The sequence below is a fragment of the Falco rusticolus genome, chromosome 2 (assembly GCF_015220075.1).
Source record: "Falco rusticolus isolate bFalRus1 chromosome 2, bFalRus1.pri, whole genome shotgun sequence".
Taxonomy (NCBI): Eukaryota; Metazoa; Chordata; class Aves; order Falconiformes; family Falconidae; genus Falco; species Falco rusticolus.
In genome coordinates, this window is record NC_051188.1 from 110,507,312 (window position 1) to 110,527,786 (window position 20,475).

Genomic DNA, 20,475 nt, shown 5'->3' on the forward strand with positions numbered 1-20,475 from the left:
ACTACTGATTAAAACCTGGTTTTTTCCCCAGAAGTTTTCTCTTTTCCTCCCTCTCCCAATTAAAAAAAAGTTAGTTTTATATTTTATTTGTTTGTTTAATATTCAAGTGAAATTTTGAAAAGTTAGAACAAACCCAGTAAAAAACGTACATGTACATGAACAGAAATTAAAGGGACAATGTGAAGAATAAGAAGTTCAGATTGACATTTGTCCCCTGTATTTTACCTCCACTGGGCAACTGTCCTATTCATGAAAGAACTTAAATATCTTTTTTCTGCCTTAACGCAGTAAGGCCTTATCCACACCCTAAATGTTCTCGCTTCCTTTCCACTCTAGGTCATACAAATGACTGTGTTTCCAATTACCTCCCCATTCCTCTTCTTGTAGAGGATCTAGGTGTCACACAGCATCATCGGTAGAGAGCAGGTCTCTAAATTCATACAAACTATACATATAAATAATAAAGTTAGTGGATTATGGTTTTGGTTGGTTGTTTGGTTTTTCCTTTTTTTTTTTTTAAATGAGACTTTCCAGGTGAGTTACCCTTTCTCTGTCAAGCAGATACTTCATAATTTGAGGTGGGCACTACAATTTAACTCGACCCAGAGACTGCAGTACCTCTAATACAGAAGCCTGTGTATCTTTTTTTTAGGGAAAGCTCCAAAAAGTATATCATATGAAATATCACTCAGTCTGAAGTTTTGGAACATTCTCCCAGGATATTTTTCATATATCCTGTAAAGATTTGTCCCCCTTATTGCAGTGAACAAGAACAGGGCTTTAAAAATTGATAAATGGATTTTTCTGACATGAAGAAACTAGGATTTGACTGGAGTGCGAGCACCTTACTTTGGAAAGCTTCTTCTGACTTCATATGGCATTGACTTTTTTGTGGAGTACTGAACTTTGTGCAGGTAACTCTTAAACCCAGTTCTGATAACTCCCTGTTCTCTTCTATACCAGGAAGGGCTGCCCAGTCCTGGAATAGTTATTGAGCTTGTCTAGCACGTGGGAAGCCAAGTTTAAAATACCACTTTAATGGGCAACTACTATTTATATAGTCTATGAGAGACTGAAGAAGTAGCTCAAGAACATCCGTCACTGAAGTCACTTTTTTCTGTCAAACCCATGAATAAATCCCCTTCACTTCTCAGGTAGCTACTTTACGTAGCTCACTACCCTCTTTGTGCAGAACAATTTTTCCTTTTTTTTTTCCTCCCCTCCCCAAGCAGGTATACAAAGATGACACAATACATGGTTTTATGCACCTTTTGAAAGTAATATTTAAACCTTACTATATATGACTCTGGTGGATTCCAGTGTACCCAATCGTAATTCACTTTGTCTTCATCACGGACTACATATCTTGCCCAAGGTGAAATACGATAGAGGAGTTCGCCATTTTGAGCACGGATCACCACCTATAAAAAAAACGCAACATATGCATGCAGTCACATATAATTCATGTAACAGCTCCTATGTAAACCATAGCAGAGAATGAAACAGTACACTACACAGAAATTTAATTTCAAGAACATACAAATATACAATGCATGTCAAGACAAGGAAGAATGACCCTGTTCACAGAGATGATTTACAAAAGAATAGCAAACCAAGCATGTCAGACACAGGACTGATGTTCACGAGCGGGAGCTGAAAGGTGAGGAGATATATATATATAAGCTTCACATAAGTTATGGGAGACAGAGCCCTACAAAATGGATTAGTGTTAGGTTCCCTAATTTCCACTGTCATTGCTATTTCCCTGCCATGTTCCTATAAATTTAAATAGACATACAGTGTAATGCCATCAAGATGAGTACTGAGATTTGTTTACTTGGCAAACAATCTAGTAAGCCAGTTTTAATATCTTGATTCCTTCCTCTTTTCTATGCTCTGTGAGTCTTGACCAATATCATATAGGTTAACACAAGAAGCACAGGACAGCTTTCAGGTCAAGAAGAGGGAAAAAGAGTAAAATTTAAATGGCTGGTTTACTTTTGCTGCCTTTCAGTTTCTCTGGATGACTCCACCATTCTAATGGCAAAACAAAATATTACCAAATGGTTTACCTTCTCTATTTTATAATGAGAGATGAAAAATGACAATTATTATCAATTCCTTCAAAAAGCTCATAAAACTTCACCAGAAAAAGTGACCAAACACAACAAACCTAGGAGTTCCATAATTTTACACAACAAAAGCAAAATTCAAATAATTACTAGGATAACATTGTCCTGGGACTTTGCAGAAGACAATCTGTCTGAGGAGTTGGAAAATTTGAACAGGTCATCTCTGCTTTATTGAGTAATTAATGTAATCTGTACCTTATAAAATACCCTTGGGAAAGGGTATGAGAATGAAGGGGTGGAAGGCCGTGTTGCTGACTAAGAAAGCGTTGCACATTTAGGAGCTAGGGACAACGGGTCCATGCTGTGCTGCACATGTCCCTTGGCTGCAGGACAACCTCAGCCACCCCAGTGGAACACTGGGGCCTGGAGGCACCTGCCCCTTCGTACCGGCAACTACGCCACCTGCATGGCCTTGCCTTTGCCTAAAAGTACAGCAAGAAATTCTCATGGGAACACGCTCAGGAGAAGAGTTGTTTTCCTGTATGGAAATTATATACTAGCTGGAATGACCAAAAGGGAGAGCTCCTCTCCAAGAACAGGATCTGCTCCACACAGCATGCCATGAGAAAAAATCTGCCAAGGCACCGTATGATGCCACAGTAACACAGGTTGCCCAGCTTTTGCAGGTGACTTGCTCACTGTCAGTATTCCCCCTCTTACTCTGTCTCATTGAAGCTGTACCCGACTGAAGCCAACTGCTGTCAGGCCTTTCCTCTTGAGATGCAGAAAGAACCCTGCTTCATCTCTCCCACCACACCTCCCCCTTTCCTCTGTGCAGAAGGAACAGCAGCACTCTGGTTTTGCTTGGTATTCTGGCTGCCATCGAAATGGTAACACAGGAGGTTTGCCAATTTGAAACCCAGAAATGTACAAGCAAGTGAAGTCCTGAAATTCAGCATTCCAATTTTGTTACGAAGTTGAAGGTTGCTTTTTTCTGGTTTGGTTGTTGGTTTGGGCAGACTCCTTTTTTTTGTAGGGAGAGAGCTATGAACATCATAAGAAGCCTCAGATGGAAAGGGGGGTGGGGGGTGAGCTGAGCTCCCCCCCCCCCCCCCCCCCCCCCCCCGTTACTTTTTTATCTAAAACGTGACTTCTCTTTGTTCTCAATTCCTAACAAGCAGCCTGGAAGAAAACTATCGAAGAATTGCCTTTTCACCTGTGGCAAGTGTCTCATTTTGATAGGTTATCTGTATCCTTAACCCAACCACAGGAGAAAATCAAATGAAAATATGTATACACAGTAGGTTAATGGAAGTTGATAAAGCAAGGAGGTATGATTGCTGTGTCTCAGTGTATATTACTATAACTGACAACTTGGAACAGGTTTTATAAGAAGTAGTAATTGAGACTAACCACCTAAACAGCAAAAGACAAGAAGAGGTTAGTGAAAACACTGTACAGGTGCATCAAAAATTTCTTCTGTTAACTATGCTAGAAAAGCTCGCCAAAAGGGTATTTCTGCAAATTATATCAACACTATGAAGATCCTCCTAGCTGACTGCACTGAAAATTTGCAAGTTACTCTTAAAATAATAAGAATTATCTCCACTTTCTGATATCACACTTCTGATGGTGCTATTCCTCATTTTCTTAATTTGTCCCAATTTACCCATCACAGAAATAAGATAATTACTGCATATAATAACCATACCTAGCTACTCATGTTATCATGAGTTATCATGTTATCATGTTACTTTTTCTCTAACATTCTAATGTAATTTATAATAGACAGATTTATGAGGGGTGGGCACACTTTAAGAAATATGGAATAATTAATGTAAATTCAGAACATTAGATGCAGTACTAGTTTAATACAAAAGTGATACTGGAGGGGGAAAAAGTTTATTTATTATGAGATACTAAAACCAGTCATACATACTCTTTAATATAGTCCTTTAAGCAATGAAAAACACTTAAGAAAAACAGAGAACAGAAACACACGGAAATGAGCAACCCCTTATTTCCCTTTAACCCACACTTCTACAGTTATGCTGCACATGTTAATTAACCGTATCTCTGCATCCCACCCTTCTGACATCATGTGAGAACTTTTGTTGTTCTGTAGTCACACAACTCAAACTGACCATATTTTCCCTCATTTCTGACACCTCAGTGTACTTGATTTACCAGTTTTGCAGAAGTCATTTTGTTTTAGTACTAGTTTACCTTTTATTCAAAGCATCTGTCAGATCAAGTTTAATGGTTAGACTTTTCAGGAACTGAGAGAGTCATAGTAACTTGTACAAGTTCCTACCAACTTCCACAGCCAGAATTTTAATAGCTACAACAAACTTCCTAGAAGCAGAGGCTTCAGTGTATTTGTCATATATTGTGATAGTAACAATGTAGAGCCATAAACAGGTGGTGCTAATGTACCACATTCCACAAGGGTTGAGTTTACACACTTAACGGTCCTAACAGACTTACGAGCCTGCTCTATTGTAAGGTTCACAATCTGAATGTTTGTGTTTCATCTCTATTTCAGAACTTTAAAACTTCAGTTTTGTTATGCAAAAACGTAAGAAATGTCCAAAGTTCTAAAGAAAAGGATACATTTATCCAACAACAGAAGTCATATAACTCAACCGCGCAAACGTCAGAAAAATCTCTAAAACAGCGGGGGGGAATACTTATTCTAAACAAGTATTCAGAAAATTTTCACATCAGGCTTTTTTCACAGTGTAGGCCTTCTTAAAGAATATGTAGTAAATATATCCAGTCATGGTTGTATCTGGATGAACCTCACCATAAAGGCAGAAACCTCAAATTTTGCTCAGGGGCGGCTGTCATTTTTTAACATCATGAGTTGTGTACAGAGAAAACACAGTCAAGGGGAACACAGCTAACCCAGAACAGGAATTGTCACAACTCTGAAGCTGGTAAAGCTGAATCTTCTCTGGTTTATGAGACCATAATCAACATAGTTTCCTTAGACCTCTATCAAGCAATCCCCAACACTTTTACTGCTTCTTTCCTATGCTTGCTCAACCCTTTTTTTAATTTTATGTGAATCCCATTTACTGCATCTTTCCTTTCCTTAATTACAAAGCTCTATACTCAATCAACTTCTTAATCCTCTCTCCTGATACTGTAGAAAGTTGATTAATAGGTTAAAGTAGAAAGACTTCAGATAATACTTTCTAAAGTTTCTTGAGACACAACTCCCACACCATCAGGCTTAGCTGTGGCATGACAAAAAAAATAACAACTGCAAAAGTTGAATGGTACACTAAAATTAATAGCAATTCAGCCCAAGACTGATAAAAATAACTCTAATGGAAACAATCCAAGAACCTTCACTTGCATATTTGCTTTGGCGTTTCTTGAAATAATTAATCAAAATAATTTAGGTTGGAAAAGACCTTTAAGATCATCAAGCCCAACTGTTAACCCAGGATAACTGATAACCCAAGTCAATCACTAAACCACCTCCTTAAACACCACATTTACACATTTTTTAAATGCTTCCAGGGATGGTGATTCCATCATCTCCCTGGGCAGCTTCACCTGACCACCTTTTCAGTGAAGAATCTTTTCCTAATATCCAATCTAAACCTCCCCTGACACAACTTGAAGATGCTTCCTTTTGTACAATCATTTGTTATCCAGGAGAAGAGACCTACCCCCACCTGGCTCCTTTCAGGCAGCTTCAGAGTGACAAGGTTCCCCTTGAGCCTCCTTTTCTCCAGGCTAAACAACCCCAGTTCCCCCAGCCGCTTCTCATGAGACTTGTGCTCCAGACCCTTCTCCAGCTTCACTGCCCTTCTCTGGACACGCTCCAGCACCTCTACATCTCGCTTGTAGTGAGGGGCCCAAAACCAAACACAGTGTTTGAGGTGCAGCCTCACCAGTGCCAACTATAGGGGGACGATCACTGCCCTTGTCCTGCTGGCCACACTATTTTGGGTACATGCCAGGATGCTGTTGGCCTCCTTGGCTACCTGGGCACACTGCTGGCTTGTGTTCAGCTGGCCACCAGCCAGCACCCCCAGGTCCTTTCCCACCAGGCAGCTTCCCAGCCGCTCTGCCCCAGCCTGCAGCGCTGGTGGGGTGGTTGTGACCCAAGGGCAGGACCCGGCACTGAGTCTTGTTAAACCTCATACAGTTGGCCTCAGCCCATCAGTCCAGCCTGTCCAGATCCCTCTGCAGAGCCTCCTGCCCTCCAGCAGATCAACACTCCACCGCCAAAGTTGATGTCATCTACAGACTTACTGAGGGTGCACCCAATCCCCTTGTCCAAATCACTGACAAAGATATTAAGCAGAACTGGCCCCAGCACTGAGCCCTGGGGACACCACTTGTGACCGGCCACCAGCTGGATGTAACTCCATTCGCCACCACCCTTTGGGCTGAGCCGTCCAGCCAGTGTCTTACCCCGCAGAGTACACCCATGCAAGCTGTGAGTAGCCAGTTTTAACTCCAAAAAAAAAAAAAAAAAAAAAAGGTTGTCATAAAACAGGTAAATATAAAACACACACTTAAAACTTAAAGACAGATAAAAAAATCTTGCTTCACTCACCCCACACTACTACTTGTGGTCCATTCAGATATAAAAGGTAGCTGCCATGTAAAATCTGAACCTTCTGCTACAGATTATATATATGTATAAAGAATACTGAAAATATTCATTACAGAGACCTTTTGGCAAAGTGCCTATGAGTCTATTTAGCAGATACTGTACTTTTGCTCCAAATTTGCTTATTGTACTCATCTCAAACTAATTCTTAAAACTTATGATGCATAGCCTAAGCTAGCTACCACTTAGTTCATCAACATGTTATAGATGAGTTTACATTTTCTAATTAGCTCAACAATCTTCTCTAAAGAACATATATAAAATTATGATGTTCATTAAAACAGCTTCCTCAACTGGCCTTGGGATTTACTTACTTCATTTTTAAGAGGTGTGCCCCTGCTGTTTCCTTAAGGTATATGAGGAGGCACATTATACCATTTGATACAAACACTACAGCTCCTATTAAATAAAGCTTTAAAAATGCACACTAGTACAGAATGAAATGCATTTGTTAAGTGGACCAAGGAAACTGGAAAAAGTTTAACCTCTAATTACAACTAACCTGTTTGTTTTCCACTTATTTAAGCTTTAGTTAAAGAAAATCCAGGTAAACAGTCACTGTATTTTTTTCACTTTTTCTGGCTTCTAAAAATATGTAACAGAGCATATATCTTGCTGGCTTTTAAGAACATTATAGAGAATACAGATACAGTTGCTAGAAAAAAAAAAAAAAATCACAGTTAAACCTAGCCGACACATACAATAAATAATCCAGTTATCTACCTGCATTATGGCTTACCCTTGGCTTTCTTCAGATTTTAGTCACCTTTTAAATGCTTACGAATATGAGCTATGTAAAATTGTCAGGGAAGAGAAGAAATGTTGGTCACTATAGAAAACACTCCAACAAGAGGACAAGTGCAGAGGGAAAAAGGATATTCAAGTTTCCTAGGCAAAATAATATACTCTCTTCAGTCTGTGTGTTTAAGCTGTTAAAATAGTCAAAACTAAGTTAAGAAGAAATCTACATATCAAGAGTTACATTTACACTGCCCAAATTTAGGACAGAAAAGCAAAGACAAAAAACAGATGAAGAGAACTTACACCATCTTCATTAAACATCTCCTTGTCTGAAACGTAAGAGGACTACTTGATTATCAAACTGCTTAATACACAGGCAACAATTTTGTTGTTGTCATTGTGAAGAGGGGGAAGACCCTTGCAACAGCTAATCTGTTTAGAACTCTGTACTAAAGTCTTTTTTCCCTGCTTCCCCAAAGTCTCCAAGTTGGCTTACCCATTGGAAATTTCTAACAAGACTTTGGAAAATTTGAAGTTAGTCATGCAGAAATTGCCTATATTAACACTAGATATAGCTCATCTGCACAGTTTGGGAGTTTTTCCCCTCCTCTAGCAGTAAAAACATTCACACAATAATATATAAAAACTCAAAATCCTTGATAACTTTTGAATGTCACATGATTCTGGCTTCCAGTCAAAATATCAGTGTAAATACATGTAAATAAATGCCCTCACATAAATAAGTGTCAGAAAGACAGAGTGAAAACATCCTTCACAATTTGACATTAAAACATCAGTTTGGTCTAAAAATGGACAGGGCACAGATACACAATTAATATAAGCACAATCATAAAACAACAAAAGAGCTTAACCTAAGCTTCTCATCCTTTGTATGTAAAGGTTAAAAATATGTGGGTTTGTTTGCATTTCCATTACAGGGACTTTGAGTGTATTTTCAACACTTCTGCCTATTTATGTTAAGCTCACTCAAAAGTTTAGCATCCAAAACTGCTGTAATTAGCGCAGCGGATTTCACAGATGAGTACACCCAAGGTAGGGAGAACATGCTCTGGTAACCTGAGGTTTAAGGCATCAATGCTGCTGAAGTGATTAATTTTGAAGTATTTTATTCAGATCTGAATAAAAATCACTAGAAAAAACTGCAACGTATGGCTGCAATAAAAGCAAACATATAGCCAACAATGGCTGGCTTTTAAGCTATGTAAAAACTCGTGTGCAAAGGTGCATTTCAATTTGCAAGATGCTGGATTGCTGGAACACAAAGCAGGACCAAAATCTCACAATGACAATGTGCTCCATGTCTGTCCCACTAGATTATAGGCAAATTATGAAATGGGGAATAAGACATAGGACAAAATTAAGTACAGTTGTTTACGGGTCCATTTTGATGATGTTTAAAACTCTCAAAAGCAGTTAAGGAGAAACCATCACTCTGAGGGCAGTCTGGAGACATATAGAAAAAGCAATAACACACCGGAACAATTCAGAAGCTAAAATAGGTTTCATCTAATTTAATGGTGCTTCCAATGCAGGACAAGTAAGATTCAGGGCCCTTGATTTTCAGAGACATTGAAAATTTTTGAGACTCGCATATCCCACTGTTCTGCCTTGCCAAAATAGCATGAGTCTTTCATATCACCTACAGCACATCTGCCAACCCACTCTGGATGTCTCAGGGAATTTACAGGAAAACTCAGCACTGATGTTCAGGCAACTTCCAACTCGCTGTGACTCGGTGAAATTTGTTGACTTTTTATGAACAGAAGCCAAACTTTTTTTTTCTTAAATTATCTGTAACAATAAAAAGTCTGAAAGCTTTGTAAGTCTAACAACTTCAACAGTTTAGCCAGAAATGCAAATTTAGATAAAATGTAAACCCATGTATAAAATGGCACTTAATATGGTTGTGCTATTGATATGACAGATGAAACTGTGCAGTCACAGGCCACAAAACACCACCTTTAAAATCCATTTTTATGAATATCCCCTTTCTTTCTTTCTTTTCGTGTTTGCCTACCTTCATATTCTCTTCACATCAGCTTCATTTGGCTACCTTGTCTTCCAGTGTACACATACACAGTTCTTCAGAACAGTGTGGGAGAATAACTCAAGTGACAGTTACATAGGGGATCAGACAATTTCTCTGCTAAACGTCCACTCCTTTAGCTTTCAGTTCCCGCATCTAAGGCAGACCAATTCCATGTGAGAGCATTGCATTTAACTATGATGCGTCCCCGTTGTCTGCTTCTGTTTTCACTGATGATGACACAGGATCAAACATCAGAAATAAAAATAAGCCATGCTGTCTTGATAACTCCTTATTTTTCAAATATTTATTTTCATTTAATACTAGAATCTGCTGAACATTTTTTATAAAAAGAATAAAGAATTAACACTGATACTTTTGCAGTTCGGGAAATTTGTTATACAGCGGTTTGCCATTTATACTTGTTGCAGAGAAGAAGATGAAGTGGTGACAACTAGATAACTGATTAATATATGCAAGCCAATAAAAAGCTCTGAAACATTGTATTATTATTTCATTACTTTAATAGCTTGAAAGCACTCAGAATGATTGTTGGTATATGCGGCTTTTAATACAATAATGAAATTAAATTGGCCATCAAACCAACAATAGCTAATATATTGAGAGTGAACCAGGTTTAAGAGAAATATAGAAAAATCAGTGTCTTATTTCTACAAGGGCAATAAGCCAATATTCCAATATTTTACAATTTACAGCATTTCATTAGCTTGTTATTTATAAACTTCTGACAAGATTATTCCAATGTAAAAGCTGCAAGAACACAGGTGGAAACAGCACCTCATCTCAATAACATGCACCTGATTTGAAAGTTCAAACCAAAACCTAAAAGCATGACACAATTATGTCTTCAAGATTCTCTAGGAAGTTTATGTCAGATGCTGCAATAACATAAACAGGTTTTTCCATGATATGAAATTTATTAGAAACTAAACATCCAGGTATTTCCACCCCTCAAGCTGTTCTAGGAGTATATGAAGAAGGAAAACAACTGCTTGTACACTAAGATATTTTTTAGTATAATATACACTGTAGACAAAGAAAAGTTTACTTTTTTACTTTTGCAAAAATACAGTAACCAAGAGAAAGCACTACAAATTTACAGGAATACAAAAGAATCTGAACCAATTAGAATTATTCTCTCCAAAACTACATACCTAGGACACTGCTGCTTTAAGAAAACCTGGTCTTAGATTTTAGTCCATAAATGCAGTTCAGTTTCAAAGACAGTTCCTTCATTCAAGTCACTGATAATATCCTGCTACAAGATCATATTTCCTTTTTTTTTTAATTGTTCATTTTTTTCTCAGCCCCTTCAAGCTGCTACAGAAACAGAGGTGAAGCTTTACTATCAGCTGAAAATACCTTTCCCTGTACACGTTAGCTGTGTACCTTTCTTCCACGAAGCATATCCAATCCTAAATTTAGCACCCAAGACAGGATAGACAGCTCTGATGATCTTTTGCTAGCAGATTATGTAAATTGAGCTCATTTACGTAAATAAGTAAAATCACATCGCCATCCCTGCCTTCTGCACGCACAAAGAGGAAACCCCAGGGCAAGTATTACCATTCTCTTTCTACAGGTCATACTGGTTTGTGAGAGAAGCACTGGAGTCTAGAGGCAATGTTCTTGCATGCCTGTTTTTTAATACATGGCATGATAAATAACGATACATGTTTTTTAATACAGCAGAACACTTCCCAGTAAGGTAATGCAAACTGCTGCAGAACCCAGTTCCTTGCATGACACAGTTTGCTTTAAAAAAGATTTAGATAAAAATACAAAATTCTGACAAAAATTTGGGATAGAACAGGACTGTTAAGAGCTTTATTCTGGAATTACCTCATTCAACCCAACAGATTGTAGAGACCAGATAGAACATTTGCCTCTTTAATAGTGTCAGAAATAGGCAAGGAATGAAGAAGTGAACACAGCGGCTGCACTAGTGCCTTACTCTACTTGCTGCTGCACAGCCCTGCCTAACAAGGCTCAGGAGAGGCAGCAAGGAGGAAAAGGGATCAGAAGCTGTTCAACACTTCAGCTTCCCCTATCCAGGAGTCCCTTCCCAAACGGACCCTGCTCCCCAACCGGTGGGGGAGGAGGCATGGGCAGTGGGCTATCTTCCCAGAACTCACCTTCTGCTGAAAAACTTTACCATACTCTATTCCTGCTACTCCAAATAAACACAAAATCAAGTGTATATGTCAAGGTGCTTGCAGTCAACGAAATTATTTCCTAACATGCAAATTGAATATAAACCTTGAAAAGAAGTTTTGGAAAGAACGGACAGCACATTGCTTCTGCCAGGCTGTTCTTCCTACCTTGCAAAACAGTCACACTAGAAAGAAAAAGTAAGCAAACACTCTAGTCACTTTACTACAAGTATCCCTTTCTCCAATGTTTTTTTCCTTATCAATTTCAGATTACTGTCAAAATTAAGCCAGTGGAGACAAAGCTGTCTGGTTGGTTTGTTGTTTTTTTACTTCCAAGCAATTTTCTGGCAAAGAAATCTACTGAAAGGACAAGTATTTAAATGAAATATTGAAAAAAACCCCAAAAACCTCCTTAGCTATCAGACACATAGTAATACTTCTCAGGTAGTTTACATGTTTAATTAAGTTCTGCAGAGGAGTCTACATGGTTCAGAAGCCATTGGAAGCGGGATCTATTTGCTGTACAGATTATTTTTCTGTAAATATATCATGACATCAGCTACTAGACTCTAAACTTATTAGGGATATTAAATATTTGTTCACAATTCCCCCTTCTTTCCCCTTCCCTTCTCCCCTGGGGAAAGTAAATAATTTTTTTTAAAACTAAAAATAATCGATTTAAAAGAAGCAAAAGTCTATCTTCAAAGCCAAGTCATGAAGTCATGCCTTGATTTTCCAAAAGAGGGAGATATAGCTCCACTTTTGAATTAAGTATTTCAGTTGCAGTGAAGAATCAAATAACATGTTTAACTAGTTTACTAGATCAGATTTTAAAAGAAAGCTTTTGCTTTTTTATTGCCATGCTTTTCTTAGAAAACTAAGATAAATTAGTAAATACTAACAAATGATACAGAAAATACTATATCCTCTATTTGAATATAAAAAAAAAATCAAAAGATGGAGACAGTAGCCTAGTATTATAAAAATATCTACGCAGATAAGAGATAAAAATACCATAGGAAAACCAAACTCTTAAAATCCAAGAAAACATAGGAGAGTTCTTAAAAGTAAAAGCAATATCACATGGAAACATTCCCAATAGATTTCAACAGGCACAAGTGTAGACAGAGTACTTCACTTAATCATCTTGTACTATCCTAAAAATACACGGATTTCTATAAGATGAAACAATAGGCTTTATAACTGTTAGCTACACAAAGATGGCATTATTAGGTATTGAGGAACAGCCAGTTTATTAAAAAAAACAACAACAAAACCCTCCAAAAAACACCACATGTATCTATGCTGCAGGACAGCATTCAAACTTTTCTTTCAGTCTAGATTCCAGATTTTGAAAAAGGTTTTCAAAATCAAGTAAGTGGAACCTCAAATAGAAAGTTCAAGAAATATTTTTTTCCTCACTGGGACTTATCCAGAATCAAGTTACTATAACAACAGTGATGTAGGTCAAAGACTATAAAAATTTGTATGCATAATATAAAAGCATTCGTATATGTATTGTATAACTGAGAGGCTCGGGGTATGAAAGCATGGTTTGAAAAGCAGCCATAATAAAGCACATTACACACAATAAGTGTAACTTATTAGAGTTGTTTCAAGCCATGTCAAGTAGAAAAGAAGCTGCTGAAGTATGTAATAGGGGCACCCAAGCATTAAGTATTACTTATCCTCAACAGTAAAGCATTTGTATAAAGGACAACTGCTGCATAATGCACCTTGCGGTTGGGTGGCTGTGGCACAGCATGCTTGCTTTTTGATGCTCCCATTCACGGCTGGTTCAAAGTGACAGTGAAACTTCTGTTGGGGATGGGGCAGGTTATGTTCAACACCTCCACTTCCTGCTACATACCCCCGAGGTGTCTTACAACTGGGGTAGCCTACAGCCCCAAATGGTCCTTCCACTGTCCTCTCCCTCCCATTGCTGTCATCTCTGACAGCTCAAGTCCCGAACACCTTAGGTCACTCTCTCTTTGATGGATAATAATAATAATAAAAATAGTAATAGTCAATAATAATAATAATAGTAATAATAACGATATCAGTATTATTATTGTTACAGTAAAAGATGCAGAGTATTGTGATCTGTTCCCTCTGTTCTGAGGTCTTCTGCCATGGATGAGCTCACCTGATCCTCTCCACACATTAAGTGCATTAATTCAACTACTTTCTGATATTCCGAAGTGGCATACCATACATACTTTATCATAATGTCTCAGAAGAGTACTCATGCAACTCTGGTGCTGGCTGTATTGCCAGTACAGATTCCATCTGACAAGACTTGGGCATCCAAGATGTGAAGTAAGTCCATTAGAATACCAAAGTTTACCTTCCATTTTCTCCTTGACCCATAATCTTCTCTTAACAAATACAGCTGGGGAAGTATGTACCAGTAAGTCATGCTGAAGAGAGTCTGAGAAGCTTTACCTAATTAGCGGCCCTATCTTCAAAACAAAAACAATTCTCCTAAAAAACCAGGCATGTTTATATATACTTAATATAGACTCCCAGGTTTCAGATTCCAGTTCAACACCCCCCTTCTCTTTAAAATCTCTTTTCCTCCAAAAAACCTTCACATTTTGCTTTAACACGCAGCTAATATCAATTGAAACAGTTAAGTGTTCTGTATGGATAAACTAAAAGGCAAGTCTTTTTAAATAGCAAAACTTCCTACCAAAGAATTGTGCAGTCTTCAAGTCACAGGAGAACTAAGCCTGCCAAAATAACTCAACAAGAAAATTCTGAAGTGCTGAGCTTGGTCGGAAAAAAAGGCTCCAAAGAGCAACAGTCCACTGCATTACAATGCTTCATTGCTGCTACCACTGTCCTATGAGCCCATAAGTTGCACATTGTTTACCAAACCCAAACAGGCCAAGTCAGGAGACCATTTACCTCCCAATGAGATAACAACTCTTCCTGCCAGTAAACCTAATCTGTAACCCAGAGAGGTCTACAATAACTTGCTTAAGGGTCATGGCTCACAATCAAGCAATGAAACATGAAGGGTATTGCCACAGATTTAACTAATGCTTTACTTTCCATTCAGCAGCACTGATGCCAAGAAATGTACATATTAGATGACGTAAGTCCTGTTCTCTACAGTTTAAAATACCAGAAATACCAGGAATGCCACATCTGCTCCTTCTTGCACATAGGTTACATACCACGATGATGCAGAACACTTGTTTCATTCACTGTTCAACTTCGCAGACCTGATGATTTTTATGTTTTTCCATCCTACACACCATTTAAGACATGAAATTTATGTGACATGGAACTTAAACTATGATCAATGATATTCCCTGCTTCCCTGGCCCTCCCCCCCACCCCCCGCTGCCAGCTAAGGTGAAAACAAGAAACATTAGAAGTGTTTATATTTGTATACGTTAGAAAACACTGAATACTTCCTCAAGAAGCTTCCTGTTGAAATCAGGTTTCGTATCTCTGCTAGGGTTACCTAGAACTCCCTCTGTAAAGGCTGTCTGACTGCACATAACTGATTTCACAATGAGAAAGAACAATCAGCCACAGGAATCATGTCCCAGGGAAGAGGTGGACTGCCCAGCAGAGGACACTTTCAAGATTCAGCTGGACAGGGTGCCGGGCCACACTGTGGTTTTGCCAAGAAAGGTTGGACCAAGTGATCCTTGTGGTCCCTTCCAACCTGCTATTCTATGATTCTATTTACATCTTATGCTACAGAATGCTCACCGCAACTTTAATATTTCTATACCTACCATCCTAATCACCCACCTGTTTTCCATTATTAAAAAGCTTCCTGGATTTTCACACTCTCATTAAAAAACGCCTTCACGTTTTGACTGCAGACTACTTGAAGCACATGAGACCTGAACTCAGAGCCAGCCTGATACTATGCTGCTGGACTTCCCGATCAGCAGGGTCAGCTGCAGCACCATCTACTTCATCAGTGACAGTAATTACACTTGATGAATTTTACGAACGGTGGTTCCCTGACACTGATTAACCTACCAGCTCACCATATTTGATTCCTTTTCAAGGTTTACAAGTTAAACACAGAGCATGCAGATCTACTACAAAGTATAGGACACAGCAGGGAAAATTGTAAGGATTAAGTTCTAAGAATATTCTTTGCAACTAACTTCCCTCTCCCCAGCAACTCATGGATACAAATGTACTTTAAGATACTCTAACCACGATTAATCTGTTAAGTGTTCTGACTCAAAGTAGTCCCTCCTTCGCACACTTTAATATTAAAAAGGTTTACACATTTGGACAGGAAAACCACTCAAACCCAATAGTAGTGAACTTTTAAAACATTTTGTACAAACTGATTAAAAAAAATTGTGACACTGTTCCTCACGCCAGCACCAATTTTGTATTCAACTTGGCACCTGTAACTACTGTTCAGCCATCACTGAAAGTACACAAACACGCAAGACTGGAATATCAACAGAAAAATATTGTGTTAACAAGCGCACAAGATACCAAATCTATTCACCTCATCACAATAAAAAATACTCCCTCGAAAAACTATAAAGTTTACCATTAGAAGAAATATATATATATACACATAAACACATATATGTGTGTGAAGGAAGAAAGGATATATATTTAGCAAATAATGGCATGCAGAGTTTTTGAAGTTTCTACTGTTTTCTGAGGTGACCTTTCCTGGCAATACTTGTGTTATTTGTTCCCTGAGCTGTTTATGATTACTTCTGTCAGCATACACAGAGAAATTATGAAGGCTGCTATGGTTTCCAGAAATGATTGTTAAAACCCAATTAAAATGAACTATAGAAAAGGGTTTCCTTTATTGTTGGGATTTGTTGTGTTGTTTGTGGGTTTTTTTTTTTACTTTCACCTATCTACACTCAATTATATAAACGCTATCTGAGAAAGCTACCTATTTGTAATTAACTCATGGCTTCAAAAATGTAATAAGAAACCAACAGATTTAGTCATTGATATTTTACCGACAGCTTCCTAATGCTAATGCTTACCTCACTCTTGGTAAAAGCTGCATTATGGAGGCATGTCAGCCATCCTGAACCTTGCCTTCATAACACCAGAGAAGCAAGCCAGAATTATTTACATTACACTAGATTTTGTGAATATACAAGTGATATTTAGTTGTATACAGTGTTTTAATTTCATGCACCTACCCAGCATATTGTCAGATAAATATATTAATATATAAAACTATTGTTCTGCCAAATCATTTCAGAAATCACAGGTCTACTATCATTACTAGAAAGTTGAACAATTACTACTATTTTAGTATATCCTCTCCAGTTCACAGAAGAAAATATGGTGGTTCTGCTACACAGATCTCATCCTATTCAATGTTCACGGGCAGCAGGTAACTCAATCATAATTGCCAATATGTAGTAGGACTGTAGTAGAAGTACTGATCTCACTATCTTTTCTTATTTAGCTGTGTGAAAATATTTTAAAAGTTAATCATTAGCCATGAATTTGGAAATTATACTCATCTGTTTGAATTTTCATTGGCTTCTATTTGCCAATTGTTCTGCAGTTTCTGTGTTGTTTCCTGGCATTCCTATAAAGAATATTAAACGAGTTCTCCACTGCAGATACTAAGATCTCAATTTTTACTGGTACTGTCCCCATCCCTAAACTCCACTGTCACTACTTCAAAATTAGGATCTTATGGTCTACAGTGAAAACTTAATTTACAGGTATTTTTAAGCAGTTGAAAAACTCATTCATAAATAAACAGTAATAGAACAAAGCGGAACAGATTAAACTCCTGCATGCATATGACAACATATGACTTGCTAAAGAAGCCTATCTGTGTTAATTTTTCTAAAAGCTTGCTGTATACTGTGAAAACATAATCAAGAATACTCTGACAATGAAGGAAGAATTCAGTCATTTTAAACCATGAAAGAAGATAAGCACATTTGCCCCCAACTGCCATCACTGTTAGAATGACAAACACGTTAACATTTAAAGAAACTCTGGTTGTCCCAGACTATCTTTCAAACTATCCTCAGCAGAATAAAGAAAGAGAGGTAAAAAGGCTTGATCTATTAAAGCACGAAGTTTGTTTTTTAATCTGTGCTCAGCTCAGCTTATGAAATCTGTCAGAAGTTTAAGGGGGGGGGGGAGCAAACACCACACATCCACAACAGCAACTCTGTTTGTTCACTTAACTAACTCTAAGCTCCCAACTGATCCACAGATAAAAAAAAAATTACCTTTTTCTAGCAGGCAACCTTAGTTTTCAGATGGATGTCATTACCCACAAGGGAGTCATAAGCATCCATCCCTTCACACAGAAACGTATCAGAAGATCTATAGCAGGTTTTTTAATTACTCACCTTCTTCAATGTTTGTATTTACTTATGAGAAGACTGCCTGAAGAGCTACAGCAGACAGTCTACTACTATTGATAACAGGCAAACGTTTGACCTCTGCTCCTCATTTATTTTCCTACAAAAATATTTTGTGACCTGATCTAAATTAGTGTCACCAGCTAAACTCCATCCATTTCCCATTCTGGCTTAGAAATTACTTATTTAAAAGGAGTGACCTTGTCACCATTTCAGAACTTGGCATTCGCTTGCATAGAACTAAAGATGAAAACAGTGTAGACAGAAGCTAAAGATAAGGACCTTCTGGAGGAGACTTTTTCCCCCTAGGAGATTAATCAAATCTTTGCAAAAATATCTAAAGTTGACTACTTTAACTTAAATATTTAAGAATAATATTTGTAGAAGAAACTTCAAAGCCTGTGATTCCCTTATGCTGCTTTAGTAAATCAAAAAAGGGACTACCTTCACTACCAAAAAGAAATACTGTTGTTGCCTAGTCTAGTGCACGCAGGCAACAGTGCCTTTGGCTCTGCAATCTGCATAGTAATTTCCATTTACAGACAACTCAATATTCTCAGCTTCTACATGAACAATGAACTGCAAAACTATGCTCTACCACATGAATGCCTGTGTTCCCTAAAATAAACTTATGAACAATCATAATCTAACAGAACCGTGTAGTTCAAAGAAAACTTACAGAACAGCAGCAGTCTTCTGAACCCATTAGTGGAATGAGAGAGGATAAAAAGATCAGCCATAGCATAAGGGTAGGATACATGTCTAACGTGTGGAATATTCCAATCTCCTTCCAGCTTTTGTAACGGATAAATCATTTTAGAACTACCTTAACTGGAGACATTTTTCCACGTTAATTATACCATCCAAATACATTGAAAGTACACGTCATGATGTGTTAAGATTCAGTTGTGTCGACACCATGGAACAAAAACAAAGTGTCATGAAAGATTATTAGCAAAGTTACAGATGAGGCTGGGAGCAGTTCCATATGGATGAAGTCATCAATTATGATTATGTACACTTGTGTATCAAGTTTCTAAATCTTCACTTTTTTTTTTTATTAAGACAAGAATATGCACAATAAAAAGCAAACCTATGTCACAGGCAGACAGAACAGTACAGCCTCACGAGCCTCTTCCAAGAGGAAAATAAAACTCACATTCTGCTCTGCCAGCAGGAGCCTCATGGCTTTTCAGGAGACTCAGAACAAATACAGAACTACAGCACATCTTACTAGTACATCAGTACCAAGAGTAATCAGTAGTCAAAAATTCTGCATGCTAACCAAATTATGCATAATGCAATCTTTGCTTTATGGAGTTCATATGCCAAAGAAAATGATGAATGGACACAGAAAAAGTACTATAAAGATGTCTGCCTCAAAAACAGGAGATACGACCGGTGCTTATATAGGTTGACAGACAAAAAAAAAAATCTTTAATTTTTCCAAACATGTTCAAGAATATATGCTTTTTGCTATTTTGTTAATAATGGTCAGCGCTCTTCATCATTCACACCTCTCACCTCTACAATGACAGCATAATATTCTACAGTAGGTGAGCTCAACAGTTTTGTAGACAGAATGGAAAAGGTAAATTTAGTAACAACCGAAAAAATCTAACCTACTTACATCTCAAAACTGTGGAAAATACTAAGTAACCATTCTGCAGTCTCATACATTATTGCATAATCACTGTATTTCCACGTTTCAGATGGCTGTTTCTTTCCTACTCTGTAAAATAAAAACAGCTTTTTCATCCTTGAATGATTATTCCTAAATTTCAATTTATCCATATTTATTACTGGGATAATTTCAAGGCCATAACAAAAGGCATAAAGATAAGCACACACATCAAGTAAGCATTTTCAGAACATTTTTATGCATATCTTTGTTTCAGCACATTTCTTGTTTACCTAAGCTGATTTTCAGCAGAAAAAGTAGGATTTTTCCAATGTGGTTTTTTTTGTGGGTGGAAGCCCTGAAAATACAGCAGTATTATACAAATGTTCCAGTTTCTTAATTTTCCTAGTCTATAAATTATTTCAGTATATTTCTTAACTAGTCATCACTGTCCTCTGTTAGCATCTGATACCTCTGCAACTCAAGCTCTGACTGCAACAATTTAAAAACCTCAGAAGTACAACTCTGAAAATTATTCACCCAGGAATAAGAAACAATACTGATGGTTAGTTGTCATTATGTATATCTACACTGTGTAAAACTGTGGCATTTGAGAGTTCAAAGAAACTTTCCATTGATTCCTGGAAGAATGGATTTTATGCTCATGGATACCCACAAAATACAACTAAGTTTTCCCTGCACCTGTATTTAGTTTAACTTACTTAAGCCTACTGCTCAATACCATTAATTCCTAAAGGACAGGCAGTTTTACAAAGTTACACATACCATTAAAGCAACACAAAAAGATCACCTGAAAAGCCATGA

The 20,475-nt window shown here is 37.6% G+C and overlaps 1 protein-coding gene across 2 annotated transcripts in view; it reads right to left on the bottom strand.

The window, feature by feature from the left end:
• Window positions 1-20,475, bottom strand: part of GBE1 (1,4-alpha-glucan branching enzyme 1) — a 167,222-nt gene that overhangs the window by 97,777 nt on the left and 48,970 nt on the right. For both annotated transcript variants that reach the window (XM_037377956.1, XM_037377955.1), the window contains exon 4: window positions 1,296-1,421. In XM_037377956.1, the coding sequence (XP_037233853.1) occupies window positions 1,296-1,421 (126 nt within the window). The remainder of the gene's footprint in view (window positions 1-1,295; window positions 1,422-20,475) is intronic.